This window comes from Macrobrachium rosenbergii, chromosome 50 (genome assembly GCF_040412425.1).
Source record: "Macrobrachium rosenbergii isolate ZJJX-2024 chromosome 50, ASM4041242v1, whole genome shotgun sequence".
Taxonomy (NCBI): domain Eukaryota; kingdom Metazoa; phylum Arthropoda; class Malacostraca; order Decapoda; family Palaemonidae; genus Macrobrachium; species Macrobrachium rosenbergii.
In genome coordinates this window covers 3,774,747-3,791,877 of record NC_089790.1, presented here as the reverse complement: position 1 = coordinate 3,791,877, position 17,131 = coordinate 3,774,747, and the positions used below count along the sequence as shown (strand labels likewise).

Sequence of the window (17,131 nt, the reverse complement as noted above, 5' to 3'; positions counted from 1 at the left end):
GACGCAGTTTACAAGCTTCCGCTTGGCCACTGGGTGCATAAGTGAAATTTTGGATGGCCTAAGCATTGGGATCCTTTCATTCCGACCATATGTAAAGAGGCCTAGTCTATTAGCCTTACAAGTGGTTTCATCTCCAAGAAAGTTTTATTTCCCGTGGCGTTTCAGCAATAACTAACCTTTGCATGGAGGGAGGGGGAGTATTTAAATTGTTTTTATTGCTCTATCTTGCTCAACTATATGAGCTTTAAAATTAGCAGCTTTCAATATAAAATGCATTAAAAGTATGCGGAAGAAATCCTATACAGATTTTAAGATTATAATTTTCTTTGAGCATACTTCCGAGTGAACACAATTTATGCACTCATTTTGGACTGGGCTTGAAAGTTTCTCATTTTAAGGAAAGGAGCCATGCCAAATACTATATGGATGACCATATAGATTCAAATTCAGTCGTACTTTACAGTGCAGGGTAACATTTTCATCATGGAGTCAGGCTAAAAGATAACTGTGGTAATATCACAAGTTACTTCCAATTGAAATCCCTTTGCCATTAACTTAGTAAAAAATTTATTACTAGGTAATAAACCTGTTCAGAAACTAGTCTTGTTTAAGGGAAAGAAATGACACCAGAACATTATTTCATAAATTTATTGTCTTTTCGTTGTGTACAAAATATTAAAATTCTTATATTACATTCATAAATAAATTTAATATTCTCTTATGTACATATATATCTCGTCAGAGTACAGGTATTTATCACATACGCTTTCACGTGACTGTGTATTAAGTCAGTTCTATACTTCCAAACTTTATTTTTTAAAATCTAGTGGCAGTGAGCAAAACACACCTTGATGGACAAGCATAAATTTTAAGACAAGAAAAATCTATACCACTTCAACCATGTGTCCAGTTGCTTTTGACAATGTGCAGAGAAAATAACTGGCAAATTTTCAAATAGGGCTTGACAAACATTCATATTTACCTTATCCAACGTCCTGTGTAAATTTCTGAGGGGATTATTTGGTCCCAATATAAAGTCCATTGAGTGATTTCCGAAAGAAGTCCAATGAAAAACGAATTCATGCCACCAATTCATAAGACTCTTAAGAGTGGGAAGCGATTTAATTAAGACAAATTGTTAGGCCAAATTAAGAAAATACTCAAATTTACGATGAAAATTTCTCAAAGTATGTGACCAAATTTTATCAAGTTAAAACTGACTTGGTACAAAGCACCCTAAAATATCTTGGGGAGTTTTCACAAAGCCATCGAGAGATTTGAAGTCCCTTTTCATTAAGATATTGGATGTGCATATGTATACGGAGCCTAAAATCCACCAAATTTTCCAGCTTTACACGAACATTCACATAATTGTTCTCTTCATTGAACCAATTCAGATCAATTCTGGGCAATTTTGACATGTGACACCTGTTCAAATACTAGGCTAAGTGAATAGCAATTCCTAAAGTTAATTTATTCTTCCATATGCACAAACAAAAGGCCGGGAAACGTAGCTTCACAACCAATTTCCGACCACTGACATTAAGCTACTTCGAGTGAACATCTATAAGACGAAGTGTAATGCAATCTTTGGCGTCCATACAATTGTGACCTGCGTGGGAGTTCACTGAACATTACTTTACTTATTTTAACCATTTCCGGGGGCCATGACCACCTTCGTGAAATAATTTTAAGGCACTTCACACTCATGACTATCATCTCCTACAAAGTTTAAACAAAAAATTTATACTCCAAGAACTTTTTAATTCCCAAAGAAGTCTTCCTTTGAGATTTTTTTTTCCAGCATAGCAGACAATTGCAAGATCGAGATTTACATACAGTATTTATATATTACACTTTTGTCGTAAGCCTAAAGAAACATTATCAGGTACATTCAAGGTCTAAACCAATATATGACCTTCCCTTGGACAGAACCAGAAGAAAATTTGAAAGAAAAATACAATTCACGGATTTTTCATCATTCGTAGAAGTGACACGACGTCAAATTAAAAACTGGTAAACTCAAACTTAAAAGTGACCTGCTACAGGTCATTGAAATGAGACCACAGATTCTTCGAACTTCCTCCTCCACTCGACCTTTGGCGGGCCGAAGGATCCGGAGACCAAGAATAACAAGAGTAATGTCACCGACAAAAATAAAAAATAAAACTTTCACCGGTGGGCGCTTCAGTTCCACTTGGCGCCTTCTATCATCAAACTGTCAGGGCCACCGGAGTGAACTGTGCATGGTCTTCGCGAGCTGCCTGTGTTGCACAGAGGTCTTTCCTCGGGGCACCGAAACTAAATATGGACACTAACGACGTTATATGCTCCACCTCCATGCTGTTCACGTCGTCGTCGTCTTCCTCGTCATCACTAATGGGTTCCAAAGTGCAGTACAACGGGTGGTTGTTCGTCGACGTTATTGTCGTTGGGTTGCGGACGACGCAGTCCGACGCACCGTGGCAAGAGAGCGAAGAGGCTTCGACTGTCGAACACACTGGCAACAAACCGTGATTTTCGGCAACAGAAATAGGTACGAACGTGTCCGAGGGATTAGCACATTCCTGCGCCTGGTCTTCACCTGCGAGGAGGTGCGATGATTGGGGCAAGTGCGCTTCTTCCTCCTCCTCCTCCTCCTCCTCTTCCACCTCCTCGTCGTAGCTTTCACAACTCTTGAGGCGCTTGGGCAAAATGGACGATACGGCATCTTGGGTCTCCTTGTCGCTGACACGTCGTCTCTTCAGGGCAACGGTGCGTTGATGCTGCTGCTGCTGATAGTTCGAGGCATCACTCAGGGGCACTCTGTGTACGACGACGGGGGTGAGGGGGGCGAGGGTCGTTTCTTCCTTCGATGCATCGTCCTCGTGGGGCTGGGGAGTTGCACACCTATTCTCATCGTTATCCTGCACGTACGTCTCGGGGCACGACGGTGAAAGGGGGGCGGGCAGTTTGTTAGGCACGTGCGGGGGGCAGAAGGGGACCGGGGTGATGGCAGGTCCGCGGTAGTGGTGGTAAGTGTGGTAATTCTCCTCCAGGAAGACGTGACGTGCCCTTTGTAACACGGACGCCACCAACAGGCTCTTGTGGAGGGAGGAACCACTCTTACCGACCCTGCTTGCAGCCATTTTCCCTAATGAGATGCTTATCAACTTTTGGGCCTCCAGGCCCGGCTGCTTGATGGGGTCCAGAGCGGTCATTGTTGTTGTTCTGATTATATTAAATGCACTGTGTATGTATGCTCAAGCACTGTCAACACAGCAGTTATCTGCAGGGATTTGTTAAACTTCTTGCAAGTAACTCTCTTTAACTGTAGGATATAGTTATAAAACTCGAGAGCAATGGATCAATTAGAACTGGTTTGAGGCACACGAGGTTACAGAATAACCGGAGTCGCTGATAGGCACTATATATCAAACCACGTTTACCAGTAACACTGTTGATGTTTTGTCAAGGTATAAACTTCTCAGCGTTACAGAATGATCCTTAGGCACTAGATCGTGGATGTGTACGCGTCCAACTTTGCTCTCTGAATAGCGATCCCGAGGTGAAAGTAGCACTTATATACCCTCGGTTAGTGACGTCACACCCACCGACCAATAGAAAACTGGCGCCAGTTTGAATTTGTTTCCTTTTAGAAATTCACCCAGTTTAATCATGACTTTTCCTTGCACCACCTGCAATGGTAATGATAGCGATGCTTCGTTTGTTTAAATGCTACCTTATCTTACGGTTTGTTATGACTCAGGTGAACTAGATATAACCTGCACATCACACACGAGATAAGGTAAAGCAAATAAAAATGAAATAAGGAAAGAACGTCGCGTATTTCGCAAGATGATACGACTTTAATTTATCATTGCAATGAATGTATTTCCTAATAGACTGCTGCTGGTATATATAAGTTAAGCTAAAGTCCTCCTGGTATATACAGGCATATGGAAGTGCAAAACTCTAAAGTACAAAGTAACTTGCTTTAATAACGATACAGTTCTATTATGAAATGCCTACTGCCTCACACACACACATACACACACACACACAAACAAGAAAGCGTGCTTAGAGAGAGAGAGAGAGAGAGAGAGAGAGAGAGAGACCTTTGCAGGTGTTCGGAGACGGCAAAGTATAGCGTCATGGGGACGATGGGAACCCGTGCGAGGCTAGTGTGTCTGACTAAGCCACCGGCATTCCACTCTACTTTTATTATCTTTTCACGTGGTATCTTACATTTATCACGTGCTCTTTATACCTGTTACTTTCTTAATTGTTTACTCTGTTTACGCAAGTGAACATTGGTATCCATGATTTTGAAGGATAAGTGTATTTCATTCAAGTGTACACATACATATAAATATATATATCGAATATATGTAAATATACGCTTATTATGTATGTCTTTATATATATAATTATATTAAAAATATATGTATATATACGTAAAAAACTGAAGCCATTTTCCTACAGAGAGAGAGAGAGAGAGAGAGAGAGAGAGAGAGAGAGAGAGAGAGAGAGCTGGCATATAAAATGTTCATGTAGATACAGAAAAATATGCATATATATACATACATTCATATATATATATATATATATATATATATATATTTATGTAACAAATGTGTGTTTGTCCTTAACATGTATGTATGTTTGTGTAACAAAGAGAGAGAGATTTTCCTTAAGAGAGAGAGAGAGAAAGATCTGGCAGATAAAATGTTCATGTAGATTTAGGAAAAATATGCAAGCAGTAGTGTGTGATAATGTTTGAAAACTCTCAAAGCATATCAGAGTGTAATAAGCAAAACAAACAAACAAATAACTTGTGTACGCTGCAACAAATGTATTAAGCGATTGGCTTCCATCGTCAGTACTAGATATATATATATATATATATATATATATATATATATATATATATATATATATATATATATATATATATATATATATTATTCTTCCCAGCTTGTTCCCATTTTTATATGGGGTCGTCATACATATGACGCTTCTTTTGAAGGACTTTGATATATATATATATATATATATATATATATATATATATATATATATATATATATATATATATATATATGTTAAAGGGTTTGTCCTAGAAATAAACTGCATTTATTTGCCGCTCTCATATCTTACCAGCTGAATCGTTAATGCAGTTCCCGTGTAAAAAATAAATAAATAAATAAATAAACTTCCACATCAGCATTTGCGTCACACACTTCAGACGGTTCATCAGCAGCACATCGAATCCCCCTGCACGCACACACTGCGTCACTCTTTCCCATTTTGCACACACTCACGCTTTCTGGATGTTAGGTTGTTCCTTATCAGCGACACTTTGACATCATCTGTCTTTCTCTTCCTTTTTAACACAAATCATCCCACTCTTTCCAAACCCTTTAATCCGTTTTTATATCTACCACATTACTCACTCCTTCTTATGTTCTTGTGTAATGTATACTGTGCAAACAGCTTCAATATCCACACTGTATTCCCATATAGGAGAGTTGGCACAACAGTCCCTTATTACGTTCTCATCTTGGGTTCCATAGACCTACCAAGTTTCTTCCCAAACTTTTGCACACCTTGCTTCACCTATTCTGTGAATAAGCTTTTTTCTCATTCTACCATGATCTGCTATATTAGCTCTTAAGTATTTATACAAATCAACCAATTTCATATTTACATTCGGCGTTCCATACGCACACACAAACACACACACACATATATCTGTGTGTCTGTGTGAATATTGTAAAGAATCTTAATTTTCCTCTGGATGAATACTACACTTCCACACACACACTTGACTTAGTGTTCACACACACACACATACATGTGCGGTATGTGATTAACGATATTTCAAAACAAATCTTGGATGAACTTGAATACATATTTGGATTGTCATAAGCCAAATAAAATAAAAAAAAAATATTTGACAATATTGATTTTTCACAGCAACATGGAACAGATGACTCAGATGCACAGTAAAAGGAACGAAAGTGGTTGCTGCAGCTAGGGGCCGAAGGCACGCTGCAAAGAACCTTAATAATGCCTACAGTACACCGCATGAGGTGCACTGATGGCCCTACTTCCCTACGGGATGCTGAGCTGTTAATGAATCTTGTTTTGGCAAAACATCTGATCTGGACTATCTCTTATTGGAATTTACCAAAACTATCGTTTTGTTGCCCTTTAGACCAGGTTCAATTACGCTCTTTGAAATCTGTTCATTTTACATATTTCTTTTGAAACAAATGCACCAAGTTTGTCTATTCCTAAGGTGATACTGATATTTTTATCCAGACTTTCTGGTATAAAACTAGACTTTTTTTTTATTTCTTCCTACCGTGGTATTAGAATAAACCAGTTTTTAGCGCCAGTCCAACTAACGGCATATTGTTTATCTCTAACATGAATAAAAACGTGTATACTTTATGCATTTTTTATGCAGTTCATCTCTCTTTTCCCGTGATTAGCCAAATGCACTTCATCTCTCTTTTCTAGTGATTTACCAGTTTGGCTGACATCGAATTTGTCACATGAATTACGTGGAATTTGAAATATCAAGTCTTATTGTTCTTGATTACTAGACTGATATTAAAGTTTTCAAGCAACTAAGGAATATCTTCAAGTTAGCTTTTAAATTTATATGTTTCAATTGTCATTACCATAAAGTCCACAGTCTGAAATAGTACTAGCTTTCTTCGCAGCATTTATAATGGAAATTACTCGTGCCATGACACTAGCCCCTTGGAGAATGACTTCACTGACAAAACCAGCCTAGACCATATCCGCTGTTGTATCTTTACTCATGATACTTGAGAGAGAGAGAGAGAGAGAGAGAGAGAGAGAGAGAGAGAGAGAGACGTGTATTAGGAAAAAGTGTACTCAACCGGTCCCTGGTGCAAGGAACCCCCAACCAACTTTTCCTCTTTCCCTTAGGCTACTTCCGTTGACAGCCAACTCGTGATCTCAGCTATTTGAAGCAGTCTTACTTTTGGCAATGTTGTCATTTTACCTCCTTGTTAATAATGTTTACTTGGCTACATTATCATGTTTGTTTAAAATTACCATGATAACAATACTTGTTGACATGTGCAAGGCGTACAAGTCAAGATAATTCATTTAGTTTATCCCACATGAATATTTATGTATATATCTTTATTTTTTCATTCATCTGATGTGACGAACAAACAAACCGGAAACAACGTCAGGATGTAAGGTCACTGCGGTAGCCAAGTAGCATTTAAAGGATTGCTCGAATTCTCTTTGTTTTTTTTCGTTCAAAATATATCTCTAAGTTAAATTTACATGCAGAGTACCTTTAAAGCCTCTCCGTTTGTGAATTAAAGTTCTTGCGACGTTTTTATATCTCAGGAGGTTATATTTCATAGCGGGAGACGTCATTTCAAAGTCCAGTGTTGCCATATGGCTGGTGTTTCTTCAATGAGCGACCTTGCATCCCACGTTTTTGTTTGAATATCTAATGTACAAAATACTCACTCAGCCTTATTTAGGCACGCCAGCATTTGTTTTCATATGAAACTCTCATCAGCATCGGTGAGCTATGTTAAAAATCACTGTGAACGGAATAAATGCATTCTAAAGTCTAGAGCAGGTGAGCTGTTCTGTGCTATTATAAGTCTAGTTATCACACACTATTTAATGAATGCTTAAATAACTGTCTTCATCGAACTAAACTTGAAAAGGCGATGAATAAACCAAGAACAAAAGCACCATTTAAATATTCTGGCAGTAACCCCTACTTTCGACATCTCACGAGGGACCCCAGTCAGACTTCATAGCAATCTGTAAAACAACTTTAAACAGGAAGGGAATATAAATTCCATAAAAAGGCAATTACCTTCCTTTGCTGTCTTTCTTTTGCATACCTTTTCTTGCACGTGTTGACGACAGGAAGGAAAAACAAGCCGAAATGAGAGATTACGAAGAGTCGATTACTCCCTGGATGAAAAGGGGGGTGAAAAGAGCGGAGCATACCGGATTACGTCTGTTACGGAGGGACGCCAGGATTAGCCGCGAAATGTCACAGCAAAAAGTGGCAACGTTTCCAATGAGTCTAGGTTTTGTTTTTGATCTTAGTATTTATTGAGAAATGTCTGGACTTTACTGGCATTTATTTCGTTGATCTGCCTTGCACAAGGGTAAATATGTGTTAAATAAGGATCAGATTATCCTGACCATAAATTTCAAATATATACACACCTATAAATCGAAATATTTACTCTGTAAGAATCTGTCCTTTCCGTAAATTGTGTTTACATTCATGTTATTATTTTTGTTTTGCTCATGCTTTTTGATCTTCCATTTTTTTAAAACTTGTTGGAATAAAATTATGCACACGCTGTACATAACATGAAGAATACACAGTTTATGTCGTATTATATATTATATATTAGGGGAATGTCAAGGTTTTCACACTAACGCAGTAAAACGTCTCGAGCTTAGTAATAATTGTTAGAGCGGCTCTATTTATTTTCATTTACTATCTCAATATTTTTAAGCGAGAGCCTTTGATACGTAACAAGTGAACGAAACCTCCCACCAAACTCTCAGTGTAGGCTATCAAAGTCCACTTAAGACAGACTGAAGTAATATTTATAAGAATCTCTCCCTCTCTCTCTCTCAGACAGGCTTTTATTCGTAATCCTAGACAGCAGATCTTGGGTTTAACAATGGCGTCTATTAATTTATCTGTCTGTAATGCTTTTCTCTTCTTTTTTTTTATTTTTGCCTTATCTACGTCTGACCGTGACTAGGTCTTTTAAAAAATGCGTAATCACCGAGTAGTTGCGTAATTCCCACTTAAACGTTCTGATGATTGCTGACACTTTAAATGCAACATACACACACACACACACACACACACACACACACACACATATATATATATATATATATTGTTTGATTGTTAGATGATTGTTAGATGAAAGAGCAAGTTGATTACTGTAATGGTGTGAAGACCACTGGCTGGAGGCGCATATTAAATGATTTCTAACCTGAAGCAAAAGTTGAGACAGATATAACTTAAGCTGGGGGAGAATGTGGTGAAAATAAGTAAGACAGGCGTTATTTTATATATATATATATATATATATATATATATATATATATACTGTACATATATATAGACACTCCAATTTAATTACAGATATATTTTATTTTTGTTAAATAATGCAAACTAAAGACTTTTTTATTTTATTTAATTCAATAAGGTTTATTTACAAACATCGCAATTTTCATTTACACAATATTTTTTACAGTAATATTTGTTATATACGTAATAATTCGAGTTTAAAAGACTTCTTCCATAAATCTATCTTTTACAATTGATTTTAGGTTGTCACCATAAATGGATCTTAGGAGCCATCTGCAATGATTTATTTTACCTTTGAGAAAACTAAAGGTTTCTATTTCATTTTAACTCTACTTATCCACATACAGTAAAGATAGTTACATAAAGACCGAACCTGTATAAGACAGACTTTAGACCATAAATCAAATACAAGCAGGCAACCCGCATGAATCTTATAAATCAAACGCAATAACAAGGTAGACTGACTTAAAGCAAAACACCTGAGAGTTAAGACAATTAAACGGAAAGATTGCTTTGGCAATCAATCTTGTCAAGTGGTACTAAAGAATTTCGTAATCGTATCAGTTATCTTGGCTTCCAGTGTTCACTAGAGATCTCGTAATCAGAACACATTTTATCTGCTGTCGCTTTACGAAACAAATGATATGTATAGAGGATTGTCTGAACGTGGAGATGAGTCACACACGGTCGTTCCAGTCACATAGGCCTATGTATGCAGGGATGTAAACACGTTACATGCATTGCGTTCATACATCTATGTGTTTGTTTTTATATACAATATATAACCACAGCGCAAATTACATACGTATCTAGTTAAAAGTGACCGGTTGATTCTATAAATATACTGTATATAATTAACTGAAATGATTTACAAGTAAGCGCCAGAACTCAAATATTTTGGAATTCCATTTAAACGGATTTAGAAAATAAAGATGATGAAAAACTCCTAATGTTATCGTAAGCGCCTGACTGTAGATGACTCTGCAGGAAAGGCAGGTGATTGTAGTAAAGATAACACATACAGAGTGTTTCAGAAACATTTGACTTCTTTTGGGTTACGTTTCAATTTTGCCATTCTCTGACGCAGTGGCTCATATTACTTTCGAGGCAAAAACTATTTGACACAAATAAAACGGTCTCCTGATTAGTGAATGTTTGGATGAGTGTGTATGTGTGTGTGTGTGTTAGAGAGAGAGAGAGAGAGAGAGAGAGAGAGAGAGAGAGAGAGTATAGATACGTAAGTCAGTAACAGAGTTTGTAATGCGTTTGTTTTTGCTTTACAGGTGGCTGCTCAGTTACCTACCTGGACAAATGTTTCCAACTGGGAATCTCTGCAACAAGCATAGGCCTAATTTTAAAGCTAGCCTGTCAAGTGACGTGGAGACTAATGAAAGGTGTTAGCTTGGCTTTCCCATCTCCATCAACGAGGAAGTCTGTCAAGAGCCTATGCTGGCATAAGGCCAGCTCGGTCTAACAACAACAGCACCTTGGATGTTCGGCTGTTACGCATGGTACTATTTTCTTCTCGTTTGGCTGTTTGTGTAAGTACGATTTTTACTTGTTTCTGTACATACTAGAGCCCATTAGAAAGAAAATGCCTCACTGTGGAGAAATAGAAAATTATATAATGTAATAATTCAGACTCGAGCCGTGTCACCACACATGAATTCCTAGGGAAATAATATTAATAATAATAAAGACAATGCCAGCAGTCAAAGGCAAATGTATGACCAGAAAATAAGGTCGTAGTTTAATGAATAAGTAAAACACGGGGTCTGGACAAAAGGCCTCCGTACAAAGCCCTTTTGGACAAAAAAAAAAAAAAAAAAAAAGAAACTCAGTTAAATGCAAAATAGGACAAAAAACCTTCTCGTTAAATAAATATATATAGCAGAAGTCAGACTTCATGTTTTAATTATGAGGATGTTAACATAAAAATATATATATATATATATATATATATATATATATATATATGTGTGTGTGTGTGTGTGTGTGTGTGTGTGTGTGTGTGTGTGTGTGTGTCATACCAGGTGAAAAATTATCATTTTTCGCCATTTGTGCTGAGTAAGACTGAAAAGAAACCAATTCAGTACTACTTTCAGTGGTCGTCCCCATTGAGAACTTTTTTTTTTTATTAAGTGTTTCTGACATGCACTGCTTTTTTACACAAATAAAGTTTTTGAGTATATTCTGTATTTTTGAATTCATCTAAATGTTTGTTATTCCACCATTATCTGTTTTTTAGGTTAATCTCTCCTTCTATTATTTTTCAAAAAACTGAATCAATTTGCTACTTGTTTGTTATTCCACCATTACCTGTTTTTCTCTCTCTCCCTTCTTTTATATCCTCAAAAACTGAATCAAGTCTCTCTCTCTCTCTCTCTCTCTCTCTCTATATATATATATATATATATATATATATATATATGTGTGTACATACATACATATATAGGAGAAAGGCGTAAGCATGATTGTATGTTACAGTACAATCCTTATATAATACCTTCCATATTGCAGTCTAATTGTCCTAGGGGGCTTTTGTTTCGCGAAGCGAGAAGACAAAAATTTCATACCATAAATAGACCGATAACTAGCAAATATTGAGGCTCTGATTCCGAATGATATCTTTTGCAGCTATGAAAACGTATTGTATGAACTGTATACAGCGATAAACGGTGAAATAACAAACAATTATTTACACAAGAAACCAAAAACAGCAACGCATGCCAGAAACACCGAGTCCTCAGTGGTGGACGGCCATTTAAAGTGGCACTGGATTGGTTTCTTTTCAGCTTTACCCAGCAAATGGCGAAAAATAATCATTTTTCACCTGAGATGAGATTTGACGTGGTTAATTTCAAGTGAAGCTGAAGTAAATATACACCTGTATATCTATATCTGTTTATTTATCTATGTATACGTATATGTATACAGTTGAACGCACGGATTCGTCCCGACAGATCTGACACTTGAGGTATCACATCGCAACCCTCGTCCGGATGGGCTAGGTCGAAAAGGGTGCGCCCACATACTGCAATGCATTGCGGTACGGATAAAGCTGAAGAGAGAGAGAGAGAGAGAGAGAGAGAGAGAGAGAGAGAGAGAGAGAGAGAGAAGGCGTAATTCTGCGGGAATCCTATAAACTGGTTTCACGTAATTTTAAATTGTTTATCAAGATTCAAATCAGGGATGATTATTCAAGAGCAGACACCCGTACTTTATCTCCAAAGAACATTTCATATTCTCAGTTATCCTTCTCGTTCTTCCTGAGAAATAAATCTGTAAAAACACATACTGTATCTATCTATCTATCTATCTATTTATCTATCTATCTATATATATATATATATATATATATATATATATATATATATTATATATATCTTTGATAACAAACAAATGCACTCCCATATAATGTATATATATATATATATATATATATACTATACTATATATATAGATATATAGATAGGGGGATAGATAGATAGATGGATAGATATAGATAGGTATACACACATTATATGGGAGTGCATTTGTTTGTTAGTATGTTTCAATGATGCTGCATCACAACATCTGTAACTTATATTCCTTCAACAAATGTTCATTTTGAACATTTATTTGCCATCAGGTAATACTGCTCTCTCTCTCTCTCTCTCTCTCTCTCTCTCTCTCTCATTTTATTTCCGAAAAATACAATTTTTTACATAAATGCATTTTATTCTGCCAGCCATTTGCTTCTTTTCATTGTTTACTCGTGTCATCTTTGTATATTTATGACCTTTTCGATCTGTTCTGTATGACTTCTGCTCAGTGGTGGAAAAAAATTAGCGGCTTTAAAAAACTCGAATTTAATTTTCTGAAGCAATTTTAGCCTTGTAGTAGAATGTTAGTGCTACGCATTTCCATGAGGAATTTGGTTCGTTGTTGATTCCCGTTTGCAGAGAAAGCTTCTGTATTTTTGTCTCTCATTCCATTGATAAATTGTTGGGTAAGCCAGCATCAGTGTGCATTTCCTAACACATGGTGTTGATATTATCCCGTTATGTTATGCATCCTGTTTCAGATTTTGCGCAGCACTTAACCATATTGCCAATGATCCTTAATTACCATTTCATGATGAGAGAAGAGATAGAGAAAGATGGCGCGGGGTTGTATTTGTTCGTTGTTTCACACGAAGGATGTACCTATGGTTGCTTGATAACTGAATTGACTTACGCACTTATAAATAGATCCAACAACCCCGTTTCCTGCAATTCGTGTGGGTGGGCAATGATGCAATACCCAAGTCGAAGCCGAAGTCGGGAAAATGAGGTTTCTCGTTTTCAGGTTACTGTATTTCAAAGCGTTCTAGTATATAATTTTTAACTGGTGTTAATGAGGTATCTAATTTAATAATAAATAACATTAATCGCATTTTAGCTTTGTTTTTATATCCGTCCCTATTCGAAGTCGCAGTCAGTCCAGGCCAACGAAGACACAACACGCGTGATGAGGGGACCGAGAGAGGCTAGTGACGTCAGGTTAGATCCAACTGACGCACGAACACATCCGTCCATGTAGACTTCCCGTGTAGACATCCGCGGATGTATACACACACCCACAAACGTACCCGAGCTACACACACACACAGAACTGAAAGGAACAAAAACAATATATTCTTAAGATTTGCCTTTGTTCCGCTCGTAACTTCGCTGATCTATAACTAGTGGGGAAGGTGTTCGAAATTGGTCAAATAAAGCCAACAGGATACGCGCACTCACACCGACGCACACACGTGTGAACTCTTCATACCATGTGATGCATTTGGCACGTACACAGATACACTCACGTTAAAGTAAGGACGATGATGCTGTTTAAAGTGATGTTTATGAGGTCGGTTTGACGTTGGATGTTTCTCCTTGTGCTACGCTTCAGCAGTTTCGTTTGAAACAGATTACGGGGCTGATTGAATCCGAAATGAAATTTGTGTCGAAGGCGGCTATACAGTAGCTCGCATTTCGCGGATTTCTCTGTGTGTGTGGCTGTACTAACCTTCCTCACAACGCATACGTACTGAATGTATCTTAAAGAGGTTTGTCCGTTAATCTGAAATATCTGATTCAAGTTGACATCTTCCATTGTGCTTGTTCAAACTTGTTTCCTTATTTGGGGGAATAATTTTGCAATTTGTATGTTTCACAGTCTTCTCGTTTCTCTTCATTTTGAATGACACAAATATATATATATATATATATATATATATATATATATATATATATATATATATATATATATATATAATATTAAGCCACAGATATTTAGTATTCTTGGGAATAACTTGCACCTGAGGAGAATTCATATATATATATATATATATATATATATATATATATAACTTGCATATATAATTCAGGAAATCATATATATATATATATATATATATATATATATATATATATATATATATATATTAGACAGACAAAATTCCATATATGATGTCAATTCTTTGCGCGAAGATAGGGACTCAAAGTGTGTATCCTAAACTGGTTCAAGGTAAAAAAAAATTTCTTCATTTTCGAAAGTGTCTAGATCTTGCCTTATAAGGATAGGGGAAAAGCAATGTTTTTAGGACCCATTAATTAAGAAGCTCTGTAACTCCAGTAAACCGGATGTTATTATTATTATTATTATTATTATTATTATTATTATTATTTATACGCGAGGATATAAACGTAGGCGATGATATATTTGATTAATGTGCTAATGATGGTGGTTACATTTTTACTGAACTCGTACTATAGAGGGTCAATAATAACTGCAGATGTAATCTGTTTATTAGTACTACGTAGTCTGGTGTGATACCACCAGGGCGGCGCTGCCGAGCCTTGTGGCCAGTTTCCGGGAACCGCGGAAATTAAATGGGCGCTTAGTGTGTCCTGCGATTTTTTTTTCCGATCATTATTTTCATAATGATATGTTTTGCAACTTATAATTGCAGAAATGGACGCAGGAATTCTTCAGGGAAGCAATGAATAATGAAATTTATTTACCGATAATTTTGTGCTATTTAGATTTTTAAGGTGTCTTGTTATCAGTACATACACCTGTTAACATATCTTAACATTTTCAGCATTTTGAAGTCAGACCATCATTAATCTTATATATACCATATTAAACAAAGTATAAACGATCTTGCTAGTTATTAAAAAGGCTTAGTAGTAATCAGGCCTTTAACTTACTGGTTGTGTCAACAAATTCTCGTCTTTTACTGTGTGAACATTTCATGACGACATATAGAGAATAACTTCTACTGTTTGATTAAAATTGAACAAAGGCTGTATTTTTTGTGTTACAAATCCTTGCTTGATATATGTTTTCATTAAACGATATGTCTCAAAGAATGGTGGTAGCAGAAAATTAAGTTTTGTATCTTAAGCTAGACCTATGTCCTAAAACTACTTATGTGATAAGATGCCATGTCATTTAAACCTTATTTTAAGTACAGCTTAATTTCGTATATGCAGTACTAAACTTATATACTTATAAACTTAAAAGTTATCGAATCATCGTGCCAAGAAAAAGATAGCTTCTAAAATTGGCAACAACAAGGAAAATAATCTTGGCCAGGCAAACGCTAGGCTTATGCTTACTGATTTGGCGGGTATTTTTTTTATTGTTTGTCATTTTAAGAACAATTTTACTCTAAATACGTCAGAATTACTTTCTTTAAGTAGTCCTCATTTAAGAATTCTTCCAAAGCCTTACAATAGAAAGAAATGACTTTGCTTTCCTATTCTACTGTCGATTTGTTTAAAAGACTCTTTTTCAAAATTCGAATAATATAAAGGTTAGAATGCAAAATTCTTTACTTCAACAATAGACCCCAGGACAACAATATTTCGAAATATGTTAACTCTTTGTCTCGTAAGGGGAACTTCACGCCAAAGTGGCATGTATTTGAAAACGAACCTTCAGGAACAAATGAAAGCACAAAGGAGTGGCGTGACATGATGCTTGTCAACTACTTCGGGGTAGGTCGGACTAATTGTTTCATAGTGCAACAGCGAAGTTTTCCACCTGTTACACCTCTAAAACATCCTTTACTCTCATTACCCTTTCAGCGCTGAGTGACCCCATAGGTCCCAGCGAATGGCCATTGGCCTAAATTTCATATTCCAGTTCCCATTAGTCTTAGTAATTCTGTCTTCTTTGAACTGCAGTCTAACGGTGTCTCAGGAACAGAATTTAGACGTACCAATCTTTCTTGCCGTTAATAATCTTTTATCGAACATTCCTCTCGGATTTGTTATCTTTTTCAAGTGGTGATGACATCTGATGTGCTCTCCAGTGGGACGGCTTGTTTGGTGAGGAAATACAGAGGAGAGTGGGCATGTTTTCTTCAGAAGAAACTCACCTGCAACCAGCTCTTGTCTTTACCGCACTTGAAAAGAAACTTTAGTACAGTAGTTACAGATGGAGAACCTAATAATAATAATACTAATAATAATAATAATAATCTTTATTGCAGCTCAGGGCCATAGGCTATGTACTAGGACTCTTGCAGTGCTTCTGACTGTTTCCAATCCACTGATCTCTGATGACTGCGTATCTTTCAAAGTGTTAAGTGCCTGTGTGTAGTTTCTTCGCATTTTCTGTTTGTGCTTTGATATGAGGAAATACCAAATATAAAAAAAGAAAATATTCTCGGCAAAAGGTTCAAGTGGTGTTGATAAAACCGCGGCGGTTCAGATATAAAGTCACTCTTTATTCTCATTCCTGTTACAAGAAACCTGAAAAATTCGCAAAAGAATAAAAGATACACAAAAATATGTATAAGAAAATGATAATAATGATATTAATGATCAGTAATACACGTCTCCTCTCTACAGGTACGGAATACGAACAGAGGTGGAATTGCTAATCCAGGGATGGGCTGACCCAGGACCCACTAAGTCTTAGTGGTTCCTGGGCTGACCAGATACATCAAGAAAAGGCAAGGGAACAGAAATCAGGTTGCAAAATCAGCCA

The 17,131-nt window shown here is 36.6% G+C and overlaps 1 protein-coding gene and 2 long non-coding RNA genes across 3 annotated transcripts; 1 reads left to right on the top strand and 2 right to left on the bottom strand.

Moving 5' to 3' along the window:
• Positions 1–634: 634 nt before the first annotated feature.
• On the bottom strand, positions 635–3,685 carry LOC136832505 (uncharacterized). Its single transcript, XM_067093413.1, has one exon. It carries the CDS (start codon positions 3,198–3,200, stop codon positions 2,214–2,216), a length of 987 nt encoding a protein of 328 aa, XP_066949514.1. The 5' UTR covers positions 3,201–3,685; the 3' UTR covers positions 635–2,213.
• A 6,861-nt stretch (positions 3,686–10,546) lies between these two features.
• On the top strand, positions 10,547–17,104 carry LOC136832504 (uncharacterized). Its single transcript, XR_010851246.1, has 3 exons — positions 10,547–10,662; positions 16,632–16,733; positions 16,993–17,104. It is a non-coding gene; the product is annotated as an uncharacterized lncRNA (long non-coding RNA).
• LOC136832869 (uncharacterized) lies at positions 13,446–14,191 on the bottom strand. Its single transcript, XR_010851337.1, has 2 exons — positions 13,953–14,191; positions 13,446–13,756 (listed from the first exon to the last, which is right to left on the bottom strand). It is a non-coding gene; the product is annotated as an uncharacterized lncRNA (long non-coding RNA).
• Positions 17,105–17,131: the final 27 nt, after the last annotated feature.